General features: G+C 39.6%; 1 protein-coding gene, 1 non-coding gene and 1 pseudogene across 3 annotated transcripts; 2 read left to right on the top strand and 1 right to left on the bottom strand.

Annotated features, from left to right (window-relative positions):
* LOC109131394 (auxin-responsive protein SAUR24-like) lies at positions 8,053-13,456 on the top strand. 2 transcript variants are annotated; one of them, XM_019242316.1, is made up of 3 exons: positions 8,053-8,281; position 9,269; positions 13,317-13,456. In XM_019242316.1, exons 1-3 carry the CDS (start codon positions 8,150-8,152, stop codon positions 13,454-13,456), a joined length of 273 nt encoding a protein of 90 aa, XP_019097861.1. In that variant the 5' UTR covers positions 8,053-8,149. The 2 variants fall into 2 exon arrangements, with proteins under 2 accessions (XP_019097861.1, XP_019097860.1); XM_019242315.1 differs by lacking the exon at position 9,269 and adding an exon at position 8,498.
* On the top strand, positions 13,704-13,775 carry TRNAW-CCA. Its single transcript has one exon. It is a non-coding gene; the product is annotated as a tRNA-Trp (tRNA).
* LOC104772671 lies at positions 14,698-17,580 on the bottom strand (annotated as a pseudogene).

The following is an 18,015-nucleotide window of genomic DNA, read 5'->3' as shown; positions in this document are numbered from 1 at the left end:
TGGTATTTGAACTTGTTCTTACTGCATGTTTTTCTTGTGATTACCTTTGGAAATTGTTGATTATCACTTGATTAGCATAGGATCTCTATCATGGAAATGAATTGATTTGCATTAGTGTTCTAGCCATAGGATTGTTCTTGATTGTTACTTAGACATCTAGGATTGATTAGCTATCTCCCAAGTCAATTACTTTGCCCAAGGTTCTCTTGTTAATTCTTGATTTCCAGTATATTTGCTATTTGAGTTTGTTTGCCTTGAGTTTGCATTGTCTTGTTTACTTTATTTGAGTAACTTTGATTAGATAAGTAGTGACATAAGAACCTTTTACTTAATTAAGAATAGATTAAGCATTTTGTGTATTCTTGGTGTGTTGATTGATTGCAAATTGTGGATTGATAAATAATTGATACTGAAAGTAACTACATCAGGGATGAAGCAACTTTGGTCCAGCTAGTTTAAGACTAGTATTATGTATTTTGGATTTGGAATGTTTTATGTTTTGCATTTTGGATTTCGAATTGTGTTTGGTATTGTGATTCGGAATGTTTTGGAATTGTGTTTGGGATGTTATTCAGAATGATTTTGAGATGTTATAAATGGTTTCTTTCTCTGAAATTACAGATTATATATATTACATATGATAGCATGTTCTATTTTTAAAGATAGCACTAAGTCATCTATATAATAGCAAGAGAAAAATGTTATCTGCAATAGCAAAAAAAAATGTTATAATATACATCATAGCGAAGAAATTTAGTTATGCAATAAGGTAATACAACACGAAAAAGAGTTATGAAAACATAAATTACGGCAAACAATATTTGCTATTGTACATTGATATATCATAGCACCCAATTTGAGTTGTTAGAAAAAATTGAAAATTTTCATAAATTGTTATGAAAAAATAAATAACGGCATTCAGATATTGCTACGGAAAAAACTAAATTAAAACATTCAACTAACGCTATCGTATATGAACTTATTATAGCATAGAAAAATAACGCTATTATAGATGGGGTATCTACCATAGCTGCCGATATCATAACATTTACGAAATCGCTATGTATTACATATGATAGCATATTTTCCGAGCTAACAATGTACGTCTTTCTTGTAGTGCTAAGAAATGAGAAAGTGAATAAAAAAAATGGTTATAAAGTGAGTGTCTTAATTATGCAGGTTGGAGGATTATGTTGATTCATTTTGTGATAAATTATTAAAAATAAAAAATAAAGCCAAGACTTCAAAAAAAACCTTGATTACAATTTAGTTAACTCAAACACCAAAATAATCAAATAAAAAAAGAGATAAATTAAAGAGTAAATATAAGCAAATGAAATATCATATATTGTTTTACCTCTTTCTATGGAGGCATAAAAATATTGTTTTACCTCTTCTGAGAAAGACCCATTACGGGGGAAAACCCTATCCTTCAATAGTTCAATGGTGTTATTAGTGAGGCCGGTGAGCTTATCTTTACACTATGGTCATTGTCTAAGTCGTTTTATATTCTATATTTTGATCCGAGGAGTAACAGTATTAGAGAAGCTTTGTTTGAAGGAATTGTGGTTGTGGGTGATGACTTAAGATGCCGTTATGGACTTGATAACTACTGTATATACAGCATCGATTTTTTCCCAAATCATATCGAGAGTCTCATGTCTTTGTAACTCAGTGCCTTCCTCGCTCAATGTTTTCGTTTGTTTTCCTTTTTATCGACTCTTAATGTATATATTGTTTATTTGATTTTCTAGTGATATGCATACATATATTTAAAGCTAGCGACTGTAAATCTCTTAGAAATAATGGCATGAATGTGTGATATGGAGAGAAAACAAACAAACTAAGAATTGTACGTTAGAGAAGCCCTGATAAGAATCTTAGTGAATATTAATGGTTTTTGTCTACCGGATGCAAAAAAAACATATATACGCTCTCACAACTTAATTTCTGGCCACATGATATGGATATACACAAACTTTGTTTATACAACAGCAAGATGATGTTATAGTCAAATTACTATCTGTGATACGTATTGACACCATTGTTTCGTACACAAAGTTGGTATTCACATTTGAGTTTTGTAACCTCTTTTTTCACAAATAAAGAGGGAAAAAGCTAACTTATATAATACATTAGTTTATCTCTAACCACTGTTACTTTTTTCTTCTTTTAAATATCATCATTGTGTTGGGATACAATCCAAGTCCCACATCTGAAGTTTAAAGGGACTATCATTAATATATAAAGGGTTAGAGTCAATCTACTAATTGCCAATTGGTTTTTAGTTAGAAGCCCAAGATAAGCCCAAATTTAATATGGTATCAGAGCAAGGTGTTTTTGATCAATCCAAAGGATCGGATTTGATTCAAAACTATGAGCGAAGTAGCTACAACAACTCGTCCGAAGGACATGGAAAATTCAGTCTCAATCCAATGTCCTCAGCTCACCTCTACAAACTATACGGTTTGGTCAATGATGATGAAGGTGATTTTGAGAATACAGAAAGTTTGGGAGACTATAGAACCTGGCTCAACTGATGATGAAAAGAATGATGTTGCGATTGCATTGTTATTTCAGTCGATCCCATAATCTCTAATACTACAGGTTGGTGATTTGGCTTCACCAAAAGATATTTGGAATTCGATAAAGTCAAGGAATATGGGAGCTGACCGTGTCAAGGAGGCACGTTTGCAGACTCTAATGTCTGATTTCGAGAAGCTTAAGATGGGAGAATCAGACAAGGTTGATAGCTTTGCAGGAAAGTTATCTGAAATCGCGACACAAGCTACATCACTTGGACAGCCGATCGATGAACCGAGGATGGTAAAGAAGATATTAAACAATGTGCCAAGGAACAAGTTCATTCATCTTGTTGCCTCTCTGGAACAAGTACTAAATCTCAATACTACTAGCTTCCAAGAGATAGTTGGAAGACTCAAAGCTTTTGAGGAGAGAATACAAGGAGAAGATAAACAAGATGATACACAAGGAAAGTTGTTGTTTACAGGTTCTGATTATCAAACACAATCAAACTATAATCAGAAATTTAATAACTTCAGAGGCAGAGGTCGCGGTCGTGGTGGCAGAGGCAACAGAGGTCGCGGCAGAGGGCGAGGCAGGGGAAGATTCAATGGACATGATCGAACTGATGGATACACGAATCAAATATCAAACTCAAGATAAGAAAGAAAAAGTTATAACTTGTTTTAGATGTGACAAGGTCGGTCACTATGCCTCCTCTTGTCCAGAGAAAACACAAAAACTGCAAGAATCAAACAAAGTTGAAGCAGAAGAAACAGAGAAGGCGGATCAAACTCTGTATTTGCATGAGGTTGTGTTTTTAAATGAAGACAAACTTATCCCTAAGAACTACAGCAGAGAAGATGGCATGTGGTACTTAGATAACGGGGCAAGCAATCATATGACAGGACAAGAATCTTATTTTTCTGAGCTTAATAGAAACATAAGAGGGCAAGTGAAGTTCGGAGATGGCTCGTGTGTAAACATTGTTGGGAAAGGTTCGATCCTATTTGAAAGCAAGAATGGAGAACAGATTCTAGTATCTGATATTTATTATATCCCTGACCTTAAGAGTAATATACTGAGCCTCGGACAGGCAACAGAGGTAGGCTGTGATGTCCGTATGAGACAAGACTACCCTACGGTTCACGATCCAAGCGAGAGACTCTTGGTGCGAGTCATGCGTTCTGCAAATCGTCTCTATAAGATTAATCTCAAGATAGGGAGACCAATCTCCTTGCTATCTCGTCTCGATGACAACACCTGGAAGTGGCATGCTAGATTGGGACACATCAGTTTCAAAACGATCAAGACAATGTTTCTACAGAATATGGTTCATGGTTTATCGGATGTTAGAGATGAAAAAGTACTATGTCAGTCTTGTTTAGTTGGCAAGCAGACTCGACATGTCTTCCCTAAAGCTACCCAGTTTCGAGCCTCTAAACCACTTGAACTACTACATGCGGACCTGTGTGGTCCCATAACTCCTGCACACTCGCAAATAACAGGTACATATTTGTGATTATCGATGACTACTCAAGGTACATGTGGTCTATTTTGATAAAGGAGAAGAGTGAAGCTTTTGGAAGCTTCAAAGGATTCAAGAATGTAGTAGAAAAAGATCTTGGAAGGGATATCAAGACTCTAAGGACAGATAGGGGGGAGAATTTACATCAGGTGAATTCAATCAGTTTTGTGAAACTGCTGGGATCACAAGGCATTTAACAGCTCCTTACACCCCTCAACAGAATGGTGTGGTAGAGAGGAGGAACAGAACTCTAATGGAGATGACCAGGAGTCTCCTTAAAGGTAGGAGGTGCCAAATTATCTTTGGGGAGAAGGAGTTCGACATGCTACTTATTTAATAAACAGGGTGCCTACCAAAGCACTTAACAACATGACACCTTACGAGAGTCTGCGAGGAAGGAAGCCAAATATTGAGCATTTAAGGGTGTTTGGCTGTGTTGCGTATGCAAAGGTTGATAATACGCTCCTCAAGAAACTTGATGATAGGTCAAAGCCTCTGTTACATCTTGGAATTGAGCCTGGATCGAAGGCTTATAGATTATTTGATCCTTCTACTCGAAGAATTACTGTTAGTCGAGATGTGGTGTTCAGCGAGAAAGACAAATGGTCGTGGAGTTCGGCTAGAGATAGTGAAAACAGAGAACCTGGCATGTTTCACATGCGATGGGGAGAAGTCGAAGATGTTGGAGAAGGACCAGTTGTAACAGAGAACAATGCAGAGGATGCAGAGGGAGATATAACAGAGAGTGTTACATCACAAGAAAATGCAGATGATCATGAGGAAGAAGTTACACAAGAAATTCAACAGCAGCCTTTAAGAAGGACTACTCGACAGACTAATAAGCCAAAGAGGTTCGAAGACTATGTTATGTTAGCAACGATCGAGAGTGAGACACTTCTGTTCCTAATTAACAACGAACCAAGGTATTACAAGGAAGCTAAGGATCAACAAGTGTGGAGAGTTGCGTGCAGAGAGGAAATAGAGTCCATAAACAAAAACAACACATGGAAGCTTGTTGATAGACCAAGAGGAGTGAAGGTAATTGGTCTTAAGTGGGTATTTAAAATTAAAAGGAATGCTGATGGCTCTATAAGTAAGCACAAAGCCAGGCTTGTGGCAAAAGGATATGTGCAAGAAAGTGGTGTAGATTTTGGTGAAGCATTCGCTCCAGTAGCACGCTTAGAGACCATACGACTTTTGATTGCTTTAGCTGCGACAGATGGATGGGAAATCCATCACTTAGATGTGAAGACAGCCTTCTTACACGGTGAGTTAAAAGAGGATGTGTATGTAGAACAGCCTGAAGGTTTTGAGATCAAAGGAGAAGAGCACAGAGTTTATAAACTATCAAAAGCTTTGTATGGATTGAGACAGGCTCCGAGAGCTTGGAATACAAAGCTTGATCAGATCTTGAAAGAGATGGGTTTCAAGAGATGTGTTAAGGAAGCTTCTGTGTATCGTAGAACAAAAGACAAAGAGCTGCTCTTGGTTGCAGTCTATGACGATGATTTATTGGTTACAGGAAATAAACTCACGGCCATAATCGAGTTTAAGAAAGGTATGTCTGCAAAATTTGAGATGACAGACCTTGGTAAGCTCACCTATTACCTTGGAATTGAAGTGAGTCAAGAGAAGGATGGGATCACTATCAAGCAAGAAGGATATGCGAAAAGAATCTTGTTGGAAGCTGGTTTGGAGAGCTGAAATTCGACTTTGATACCGATGGAGTTCGGACTGCAGCTGTCAAAAGCTCTCGATGAAGCAGAGATTGATCCTACTCGCTATAGAAGGTTTGTTGGCTGCTTAAGATATTTGGTACACACTCGCCCCGACCTTGCTTTTGCTGTTGGAATTATTAGCAGGTATATGCAGAGTCCACGCAAATCGCATGGTGAAGTCGTGAAGCAAATCCTGCGTTATCTCCGAGGAACAGCTTCATATGGACTAAAGTACAGGCGAGGAGGTTCAAGAGAGCTGGTTGGTTTCAGCGATAGCAGTCACAATGTTGACCAGGACGATGGAAGAAGTACAACTGGTCACGTCTTTTTCTTTGGAGACACACCTGTTACTTGGTGTTTGCAGAAACAGGACACGGTAGCGATGTCGTTTTGTGAGGCCGAGTTTATGGCTGCAACAGAGGGAGCTAAGCAAGCAATTTGGCTTCAGGATCTCTTAAGTGAAGTTACAGGTTGGAGAAGCAAGCAGATCATGTTGTATGTTGACAACAAAGCTGCTATTGCTCTAGCAAGGAATCATGTATTTCACAGTAAGAGCAAACACATTCACAAGAGATTTCACTTCATTCGTGAATGTGTTGAGAGGGAGCTCATCTATATTGATCACATTCCTGGAGCTGATCAGAAGGCAGACATTTTGACAAAGGCTTTGGCAAGAATTCAGTTTATTGAAATGAGAAGGTTGCTAGGAGTTCAAGATGTTGCAGAAGAAGATTCAAAGCTTAAGAGGAAGATTGTTGGATAAGCTTTGAACCTTAAGGCCCAAGTTATTCTTACAAAGGACTGCTAAGAATAAGAGAGAAGATAAGCTCAAGAAATATTTAGGAGTAATCTAAATATTGGTGTTTTCCTAATAGGATTAGGATTTATGCTTGATATAAAAGGCTATGTTGAGTTGTGACATAAGCCATGAATTAAGAGAGAGCTTTGAGAGTGTTTAGTTTTGAGAGGATATTTTCTAAACACATTAATAAAGAGAGTAATTCTTTATACAAAGTTCTTGTCTTAAATTTAATATGGTATCAGAGCCCAAGGTTAAAATTATGGTGGACTTAGAAAAGTGGATACGAACATGCCTCTTGTTAACCCGAGTAATGGGGGCCCAAAAAGAGGTTTATTATCGGTCCAAGTGGGATCGGTTCGAGATGGAGTTATCATCTCGAGGAGGCATATTAATATTCCACATGTGGTCCTTGGTTTGAAGGGGAGATTTTTGGGATACAATCCAAGTCCCACATCTGAAGTTTAAAGGGACTATCATTAATATATAAAGGGTTAGAGTCAATCTACTAATTGCCAATTGGTTTTTAGTTAGAAGCCCAAGATAAGCCCAAATTTAATACATTGAAGCATGGATGTTACGGTGATGAAGGTATCTTCAGGACAAGGAATCATTAAGCCACCCATCGGATAATCAAATCCAAACTCTTCCTCGGATTTACTGAGCAGAGCTTGAAATAAAGGCTGGTTTAGGTATGAGATTGGCACCAAATATCTCTTCTTCTGGCTCTCTCCTATGTACACCGCAAGAAACCCTTTTGGGGCCACCAAAACTGCTCTGGTAGAGAGGCTTAGAATCTTCTTTTCTCTCAATAGACTTCTCACGAAAGCCATTTCTATTTCTTTGTCCGAAAGTTTGAATTCTTGTGAAGCTTCTGAAGATGTAAAAGTTGTTGGATTGCTTGTTGTTGGTTGATGATAGAAAGAATGAGTTTAAGTGTGTATATATAGAAAGGAGTTGTAACCTCTCTGAAACTTGTGATCTTGAAGCGTCGGACAGACTAGAACAGAGAACATGGTTCTGTTTTTTAAGTTAGATAGATGACAAGTTGACAAGCAACGCACGCTAATGAGCCATTATCTTCACTTCACAAGTGATTGTTTTCTCCATGTCTGTATAAATTATACATCAAGTCCCCACTTTTAACTTTCAATTAAATCCATTAAGATTAATTAGGGTACTATAGGACAAAGAACCAGCCACCTAATCATCACCGAACTTGCTTCTCCTTGTTTTAAAAATCATAGGGCACGTCTTGTCTCAGAAACATTGAGAAAACAAGCCCGTAAGAATTGCATATAGAGATTATCCAAGTAGACAAATTGCATTTATGTATCTTCTCCAGATGGTAATGACAGAACCATGTGGTACTCAGTTATAGGCTGTCCCACATTTGTAAACCACCACAAGTTTCAATGATTTTTTCTGAGAAGATTCCCTTCATTGATCTTTCTATATATACGCCACATGAACCATTCTTTCTATCATCAACCAACAGTAAGCAATCCAATAACTTGAATCTTTCCATACATCTTCTGAAGCTTAAAAGGGAATTCCACATTTTTCAGACAAAAAATAGAAATGGCTTCGGTGAGAAGTATATTGGGAGCAAAGAAGATTCTAAGCCGCTCCACCAGAGCAGCCTCGGCGGCACCAAAAGGGTTTCTTGCGGTGTACGTAGGAGAGAGCCAGAGGAAGAGATATATGGTGCCAGTCTGATAAGCTACGACGTGTATACGTGAGGCGTTCGAAGGCTCGTGAGGAAGCACATGAGGTGGTTTGACCGAAGTTTGACTTCTTTGCCGTTAAAGATATTTTTAGTCTCTAAAAACATCTAGATTTGAATTTCAAATTATATATACTCTGTTCTCATTGTTTAGAGTTTTCAATGTTGAAAATTGTATTTGAGTTCTCCTGCGTGAGATTAAGCGTGAGCTAGTGATGTGCTAGTGGTCCGCTCTTGTACAATTCTCTTCTTATCAATAAAAAGTATCGGAGTTTGCTTCTTAACATTTGGTGCGTTGTGACAACCGATCGAATCAATGGAGAAATTGAAATCGTTTGACCCGAAGCTTTCTCCGATTGTGTCTGAGGTATCGCTGGGAGATGATTCTGATCCGATTCCGGAGATTTTTGATCGAATTAACACGCTGAACTCGCAATTTCATGAAGAGCGTTCGCGATCTCGTTTGATGCAACACTCACTGGAGCAGATCTTGCTTCGCCTGCCTCCGTTGGGAGTCGATCGCGATTCCCCAGGACCTAGTCGCACCGCGCAGTCGCTTTTCCCCGAGGATCTTTCTCAGGTATCACCTCATGCTTCGGAACCTCGCCGTAGTAATTTTGGGCCCGAGTATCGCAAAATATTGCTTAAGAACGTCGATATGCCTGTGTTTGATGGTGTGAATATTCACGGTTGGCTGTCGTTAGTAGAACGTTATTTTCGCATTGGAGGATTCTCAGATCTAGAGAAGTTGGATTTGGTCTCAGTTCATTTGGCTGGAGATGCGTTAGGATGGTTCAATTGGGAGATTTATCGCGTTCCATTTGAGGATTGGACTCACTTCAAAAAGAGACTCCTTCTTCGATTTGGTAACTTGCGAGTGAAAGGTCCCAGCCAGAGTTTGTTCTGTATCAAACAAGAAGGTACGGTGGCGGAATACGTAAGGAAGTTTGAGGATCTATCTGCGCAGGTTTCAGGGTTAGATGATGTGAAATTAGAAGGTATCTTCCTGAATGGTTTGAAACCGGAGATGCAGGAGCTGGTTTACATGATGAAACCTCAGGACTTACCTGAACTGATTGCAGTGGTGTTGTCTATGGAGTCGAGTACGTTGAGATCTGTGATGCAGAGAGAAGTACCAAAGGTAATGGAGGCTCAACAACAGTTGGTTCCAGTTGCTAAGGTTTCTGCGCCTACGCCATTACTTGGTTGGAAGTCGAAGTCTACATTCAGTGATGCTAGAAAAATGGGAGAGAAACATTCGGTTGAGAGGGGAGTTCCTCCTAGTCTGTCTTGTCCTCAGAGACACCGTACAAGCGCTGAATTAGACGATATGAGAAGAAGAAGTATTTGTTTCAAGTGTCAGGGGAAGGGGTTTAAGGGACATGAGTGTCCCAATAAGGAGTTACAGATCTTAACAGTATTGAATGATTTTGTGGTAGAAGTTTTACAAGAACATCGCATGGAAGAAGATGCGGATGTGGAGATGATCGAGAGTCCGGTTGGTCAGTGTATGGAGCTGTCTTTCAGTTCATTCATGGGGATTTCTTCTCCACGAACCATGAAGATGCGAGGGTTGGTTCGTAAAGCTGCTGCTTTGATTATGCTTGACAGTGGTGCGACACATAACTTCTTGTCACCACTACTTGCATCGAAACTGAAGCTTCATACAACACCTAATGCTCATCTCAATATTTTGTTGGGCACGGGTGTCACGGTCAAGGGCTCTGGGGTGTGTAAAGATGTCAGTTTCACTGTGCAGGGCGTTACTTTCACCACAGACTTTATCATTTTGGAGTTGGGACAGGTGGATGTCATACTTGGTGTTCAATGGTTACGAACTTTGGGAGATTGTAGAATTAACTGGGAGACACACGAGATGTCCTTTGTCTATCAAGGTCGTGAAGTGAAGTTGATTGGTGAGTCGGATTCTCAACTGACTTGTGTGGCAGTACAGCCTACTCGTTGTAATAAACAGGATGATGATTGTGGGTTCTCACTTTTGGAGCAACCTGGGGATAGTGATACACTACTAGAATGGCCTCGGGAGGTGGAGATAGTGTTGCAGCAGTTTAACCATGTTTTTGTTCCACCTTCAGGACTTCCGCCTATACGGGGTCATGAACATGCTATTTCTTTACTTCCAGGCGTTGGAGCAGTTAGTGTTCGTCTGTATAGGTATCCCCATGCTCAGAAGGAGGTGATGGAGTCCATGGTGAAGGAGATGTTAGCTACGGGGATCATTCAGCCTATTCACAGCCCGTATTCAAGCCCCGTGTTGTTGGTCAAGAAGAAAGACCTCTCTTGGCGCTTCTGTGTTGACTATCGTGCCTTGAACAGGGCTACTGTGATCGATAAATTCCCTATTCCAGTTATTGATCAGCTGTTGGATGAGTTGAATGGCGCTCAGGTATTTTCGAAATTAGATTTGAGAGCAGGATATCATCAGATCCGGATGAAGCAAGAAGATGTGGAAAAGACAGCCTTCCGGACTCATGATGGCCATTACGAGTTTTTGGTGATGCCCTTTGGTCTCACCAATGCTCCTGCTACGTTCCAAGCCTTGATGAATTCTATCTTTCGTCCTTACCTCAGGAAGTTCATCTTGGTCTTTTTCGATGATATTTTGATTTATAGTGCTAACCTTGAAGATCATTTGGAGCATCTGATGGTTGTGATGAAACTGTTTGCAGAGCATCGCTTATTTGCTAATAAGAAGAAATGCCTATTTGCTCAACGTCAGATTGATTACCTGGGCCACATTATCAATGCAGAGGGCGTATCTACGGATCCTGCTAAGACCAAGGCGATGTCTGACTGGCCTACTCCGAGAACTGTCAAGGAGTTGCGCGGGTTTCTTGGACTTACAGGGTACTATCGTCGCTTTGTGAAGGGGTATGGCTCTCTGGCTCGTCCTCTCACTGAACTTTTGAAGAAGGATCAGTTCGCTTGGAGTGTTGAGTCGCAAGAGGCGTTTGAGAAGTTGAAAGGAGCAATGGCATCTGCTCCGGTGTTGGCTCTGCCTGATTTTGATAAGGCGTTTGTGGTGGAGGCTGATGCATCTGGCTTTGGTCTGGGGGCAGTATTGATGCAAGACCATAGACCAATAGCTTTCTTTAGCCATGGTCTAACAACTCGCGAGCAGGCCAAATCAGTGTATGAGCGTGAACTAATGGCTATAGTGTTATCGATTCAAAAATGGAAACATTATTTGCTTGGTCATAGGTTCACGATGCATACGGACCAGAAGAGTTTGAAGTTTCTGTTAGAACAGCGGGAGGTGACAATGGAGTATCAAAAGTGGTTGATCAAGCTGTTGCCCTACGACTTTGAGATAGTGTACAAACAGGGTGTTGACAATAAAGCTGCTGATGGCTTATCGCGGATTCATCACTCGGAGTCTTCTTCTTGTTTGTCACTGTTTTTCGGGCTGACAGTTCCCTCGGTTCTGCAGGTTCAAGACATGTACAAAGAGATTGAAGAGAATGAGGGTATTCAAAACTTGTTGCAGGCGGTGCGTAAGGATCCTGCTCAATATGCTCCTTATAAAGAGGTTGATGGTCGATTGTGGTATAAGAATCGCTTGGTGATTCCTTCTGGGGGTTGTAGCGTGTATTTACTGTTGGAAGAGTATCATTGCAGTCTTATGGGAGGACACTCGGGGGTGTTAAAAACTCTCAAGCGATTACAACAGTCTTTTTACTGGCAAGGCATGCTGAAGGACGTGCAGAGGTTTGTGTCAGAATGTGGGATATGTCAGACTCATAAATACTCAACTCTGTCTCCCGCAGGCTTACTACAACCTCTACCTTTGCCTAATCAAGTGTGGGAAGATGTGAATATGGATTTTATTGAGGGCTTGCCTAATTCTCATGGTGTTAATGCTATCTTAGTAGTGGTGGATAGGTTGAGTAAATATGGCCATTTTATTGGGCTGAAGCACCCATTCACGGCGGCTGATGTGGCTAAGAAGTTTATTCAAGAGGTAGTTCGTCTTCATGGGTATCCAGTTTCCATCGTGTCTGATCGTGATCGCATTTTTCTGAGTGCTTTCTGGAAGGACTGCTTTAAGCTTGCTGGTACTAAGCTCAAGTACAGCACTGCTTTCCATCCTCAGACTGATGGGCAAACAGAAGTGTTAAATCGATGTTTGGAGACTTTTTTGCGATGCTTTGCCTCTACTCACCCGCGGACTTGGGCGTCGTATCTTTCTTGGGCTGAGTTGTGGTATAATTCTTCGTTTCACACTGCGTTAAAGTCAACTCCCTTCCGTGTGGTGTATGGCAGGGATCCTCCAGCTCTGGTTCGATTTAAAGCGTCCGTATCGTTAGACATCGGTGGCTAAGCGTTTGTGTCAGAAGCTAGCTGCTAAGTTCTATGGGCCATATCAGGTGTTAGAGAGGATTGGCAAAGCTGCTTATCGTTTACAGCTGCCGGATTCGTCTAAAATACATCCCGTGTTTCATGTGTCTCAATGGAAACAAGTTTTGGGGGTCCATCATCAGGTTTTACCTCTTCCTCAATCTTTTTCTGAAACTGATGAGGTTGTGATTGAACCTGCGACTTTGTTGGATTCTCGATACTCTGATTCTGGTGTGTTGGAAGTATTGGTCAAATGGACAGGACTACCAGACCATGAGTCATCTTGGGAGGACGTTCGTGTGTTGGAAGAGCAGTTTCCGTCTTTTGCACTTGAGGACAAGCTGCGTCTCATTGGAGGGGGTATTGATAAGCTACGACGTGTATACGTGAGGCGTTTGAAGGCTCGTGAGGAAGCACGTGAGGTGGTTTGACCGAAGTTTGACTTCTTTGCCGTTAAAGATATTTTTAGTCTCTAAAAATATCTAGATTTGAATTTCAAATTATATATACTCTGTTCTCATTGTTTAGAGTTTTTCATATTGAAAATTGTATTTGAGTTCTCCTGCGTGAGATTAAGCGTGAGCTAGTGATGTGCTAGTGGTCCGCTCTTGTACAATTCTCTTCTTATCAATAAAAAGTATCGGAGTTTGCTTCTTAACACAGTCTCATATTTAAACCAGCCTTCGTTTCAAGCTCTGCTTAGTAAATCCAAGGAAGAGTTTGGATTTGATCATCCGATGGGCGGCTTAACGATTCCATGTCCTGAAGATACCTTCATCAATGTGACTTCTCGGCTCCAATGATGATGATCTACATTTTTTGCTCTTCTTACTTTAGAAATAAACTTATTCATTGTAAATAGCTAAGCATTTTTACTCTTTCTCTTCAAAGAGTTGTTCTAAAAGTTTAGAGAGTGAATACCAATTTTTATGCGAAAGACATGATTCATGTCAACACATTTTGGATCGATCATTGAAAAAGAAAGACAAAACACCAAACCAATTGGAGCCGATTATGAATAAATATAACTAAGTTGAGTAATTAGCATCTGGATCCGTGGCGCAATGGTAGCGCGTCTGACTCCAGATCAGAAGGTTGCGTGTTCGATTCACGTCGGGTTCAAACTCCCCGAACTAATATTTCCGGAAGTTTTTTTTCTTTTACTGCCTGTTTACAAATTTCCTTTTGGCTTTTGCTGGTTGCTCTTAACCGAGAATCTCAGATTCGGTTTTCTTCTCCTATTCTATCCATAGAAATAATATTTTCACAATTTAATACTTTTACAAATTCTTAAATTTATAGAGATTTAGATATCGTATACATATATCTATTTACCTTAATACAAACAGCGAGTATTCAAAGAATTTAAAATTTTAGTATTAATGATTTGCTCTACTTCTAACAAATGTTGAATTTTATTTGCTCTCCAAGTACATTTATAAAATATCCGGAGTCTTCTGAACTAGATCGAGACAAATATTACGTATACATATGACCACTTTTAACTTACACAAATGTTTCAGTCATTCAGTGGCTGGCTCTTTCTTACGCATAGTATGGGGTCAAATTTAGTTGAAGTCTGCAGTGACATTTGATTATAAGTTTTCAAATATTGTTCTACCAAAAAAAAAAAATCTACCTTAGAACTTTCAACTTCGGTTTCTATTTTATTCTATAGAAAACATTAACCAACGACCAAAAAAAGAGTAAAAAAAGAAAATAAAAGAAAATATGACGCTGTCTTTTATTCAGAATTCAGTCACTAAAAAAAGGAATTTGCTCTGCTTTGTACGTGTCTAGGAAGTCATGAGCTTACACCTGTTTCAATTTGCCACAACAAAAGTTTAATGATACATGGGAATCTTTTTCAACTAACCCATATGTAAGTTTTGAAGTTAATGCAGAAAAATAAAACACTTTGAATTTTGGGAGCTTTACCTTTGGCTGTGGTAGAAAAGGTTGAAACTTTGACTGTGGAACTGATCAGAATGTTGATTCATTCATTTTATTAAAAATTATTGTTAGTTATGTTTACATGATGATAAGTTGATAACGTAAATACCTCTCAATGGGAAAGTGAAGTTACAAATTATTCCAGCGTCTTCCTTTGGCACATTGCCTTGATTTTCATCTACAATTGCAACGATGATCTGTTGCATACAATATTGAAAACAATGCAGAGGCCTCTCTGGTCACTGAGATTTCTGAGCTAAGTTGGAGATGTTTATCCATGAATCAAGCGTCTTGATAGCTTTCCCAGACGATTGTACTTCACGTGCCAAGGTTACTCCTTCAGCTAGTGTTTGAACTCGGTTGCTAACCAGGAGAGCTGCAGCTGCGTTTAGGATCTGAAACAAGATTTTGAAAATGCAGAAGTTCAAGAAAGAAAAAGCAGGAAAGTATTCAGAGAGAAAGAGAATGTTGAATCTGCAAAAAAACAAATATTATACCAATGAATCGGCAATTGCTCCACGTTCCCCTGAAAGAACACGTCTTAACACACCCGCATTATAGTCTGGACCTCCACCTCGCAAATCCTCAAGTGTACAACGAGGAATATCAAAGTCCACTGTCAAAAGATATAAAGCTTTAATATCAAAAACTCTCTCGTTTTTACCAAGTTGCCTCTGCACTCTTCATTTTAGAGAGGGAATAGAAAAGGTAGACAATTGAGTGAGAAATCTTTACATGGATCGAATGAGAATTCTTCGATTTTTTCCGGGGTTACATCATAAACTAGCCCTCCTCCTGTTTTCTTTTTGTTACGCCATGATTGGTTAATAATAATAATCGTATAATGATAATAATAGTCATCAATTTTGGGAAGAGATAATCGTGTACCTAATGGACTCATTTCGTCTAGACCATACTGTGAGTGTACCACCAGTGCTCTTTTCATTCCAAATCGTTGCAGCGCCTTTGCCATCTTAACAACCTATAAAAACCACATAAGCAACAGTACCTTTAAATGTCTCTTTTTCTTGACGAACTCGCTAGCTAATTTCAGGAGGAAGTAAATGTACCAGATTTTTGTGGTATACACCAACGACAGCATAAGACACTCTAGCAGGGTTAAGCATAGGTCCCAATATGTTAAAAAGCGGTTTTTATTTTAAGCCTTTTCCGGACAGGACCAACAATCTTCATAGCTGGATGATACAGAGGGGACATCATAAAGCCAATCCCCGATTGTTCAACACATCTTTTGATGCCCTCTGGTCCCAAATCCAGCATTACCCTAGTGCCTCTAGTACATCAGCACTTCCACATGCAGAAGAACTCGAACGGTTCCCTTGCTAGCAAAGTAAATACCCATAATAATTACATGACCAAAGAAGAGATGATTTCTGTTAAGGAATTTCTCACTCGTTATACCTTTGCTACTTTTGCGCCACAAGCTGCAGCAAGTATTGAAGTTCAAGTTCCAGTTGATATATTGACTGTGTTTGCTCCATCACCACCTGTTCCAACTATGTCCACAACATCACCTAATCCTTCCACTTTCCTAGCATGTTTCATCATTGCCCTAGCCAACCCCACAACCTAAAAACCAAACACGTTTACTAAGTGAAGTGCTGTAATATAGGATTATGTATTATTTATATGCCTAGATTAACTTGAGTGATGATATACTTACTTCTTCGTATGTCTCTCCTTTAGCTCTCAGTAGAACTAGAAAGGCGCTAATCAGGACCTCGTCTGCCTCGTTCAGCAAAAAATCAAGAGATGATTCAGCCTCAGATTCAGATAGATCCACCCGATCAATCAAAGTTTCAATCAGCTGAGAAATATAATCATAGAACAGAGAAAACACATAGTGAGAACATAGTAATATCTGTCTTCAAAGCAGTTGGAAGCTCAATCAATAAAACGACAGTTTTCTTTTAAACCTGTTAAGTAATACAACTTTATACTCAAGTCGGTAATACCCATCAAGCCATACAAATGAAATTTGAAGAACACACAGACAGGACCAAACAAACATGGTTTATTTAGTCAGCATGAAGCAAATACTTCAATCTAACTCAGAAACCAGATACAGATACTATAACTAGTCGGATTTATCAAGACCCTAAATTGAGAAGACTCGGAAACATTTGATAGAAGCACAAACTTAAACTACAAAATCGAAATGTAAAAATCACCTGGTTGAAAGTTTTGATGGAAAGGCTAGAATTTTCACAAGCGGTTGACAGAGCTTCAGCCAATTCCAGTTTCAAATCAAAAATGACGACAAACAAACAAATTTCAAAGGAGGTGTTTTTTTTTTTTACTCTAATAAAAGCAGAAAAATCGTGACTTTACCTGCGACTGAAGAAATGCCCACGAATTGGGGACACAGCTCCGATCGATGAGAATCGTCGGCGACTCAATGCCGAATAAATTCTAAATCCGGTCAGGTTGGTTCTTCCGCAACTACTGGAGGCATTTACGGAAACAATGGAGCTCGTAGCCGCCACCGCAATAACCATCTCTCGATCACTTAACAACAAAAACACGATGACGAGATTTGTTTATGCCTCTAATTTAGAGGAGGAGAGGAAGGAGTTATGGGAAGATTTAAAATCACATCATGATTCGCCATTGTTTCGTAATAAGCCTTGGCTCATCATGGGAAATTTTAATGAAATTTTGGATGGTGAGGAACACTCAAATTTTGAGAGTTCACCTCTCCGTCTAGTGGGGATGCGAGACTTTCAAGATACAGTTGCTCATTGTTCCTTGATTGACATGAGTTATCATGAACCTTTGTTCACTTGGAGTAATCGACGTGATGAGGATCCAATCTGTAAGAAGCTGGATAGGATTTTAGTGAATGAGGTGTGAACTCGCACGTTCCCGGAAGCCTATAGTGTGTTCGAATCTGGGGGGTGCTCTGACCATCTGCGGTGCCGCTTTCAGTTAGGAGCTTCCATACGCGGACCATTTAAGTTTTCTAATGTGGTTGCTACTATGCCGAATTTTTTGCCAACAGTCCAAACCTACTGGGATGAAACGAGTCTACTCTTTCATTCAACCTCAGCTCTATTTCGTTTCGCAAAAAAGTTAAAAGGGTTGAAGCCCATTTTACTTTGAGTCGGAATAGACTTAGCAATCTTTCCACTCGAGTTACTGCAGCCTATACAGACTTATGCACTAAGCAGTTGGCCACTCATACTGCACCATCCTGTGTAGCCATGGAAGAGGAAGTAGCAGCTTTTGAGCGTTGGAACCAGGTTTCTGATATTGAGGAGAGACTCTTGAAGCAGAGATCCAAACTTCACTGGCTGCAAGTCGGTGATAAGAATAATAAATATTTTCACCATTCCATTGAAGCTAGGCTTGCGGTGAATGCTATGAGGGAGATCAAATGTCAGGATGG

The sequence above is a fragment of the Camelina sativa genome, chromosome 20 (genome assembly GCF_000633955.1).
Source record: "Camelina sativa cultivar DH55 chromosome 20, Cs, whole genome shotgun sequence".
In the NCBI taxonomy this organism is placed as follows: domain Eukaryota; kingdom Viridiplantae; phylum Streptophyta; class Magnoliopsida; order Brassicales; family Brassicaceae; genus Camelina; species Camelina sativa.
Note: the sequence above shows the minus strand (reverse complement) of the source record. Positions and strands in the feature narration are given on the sequence as shown.

Excerpts from the sequence above, each read along its gene's own strand:
- LOC109131394 (XM_019242316.1), top strand. The coding sequence starts at position 8,150 with ATGGCTTCGGTGAGAAGTATATTGGGAGCAAAGAAGATTCTAAGCCGC.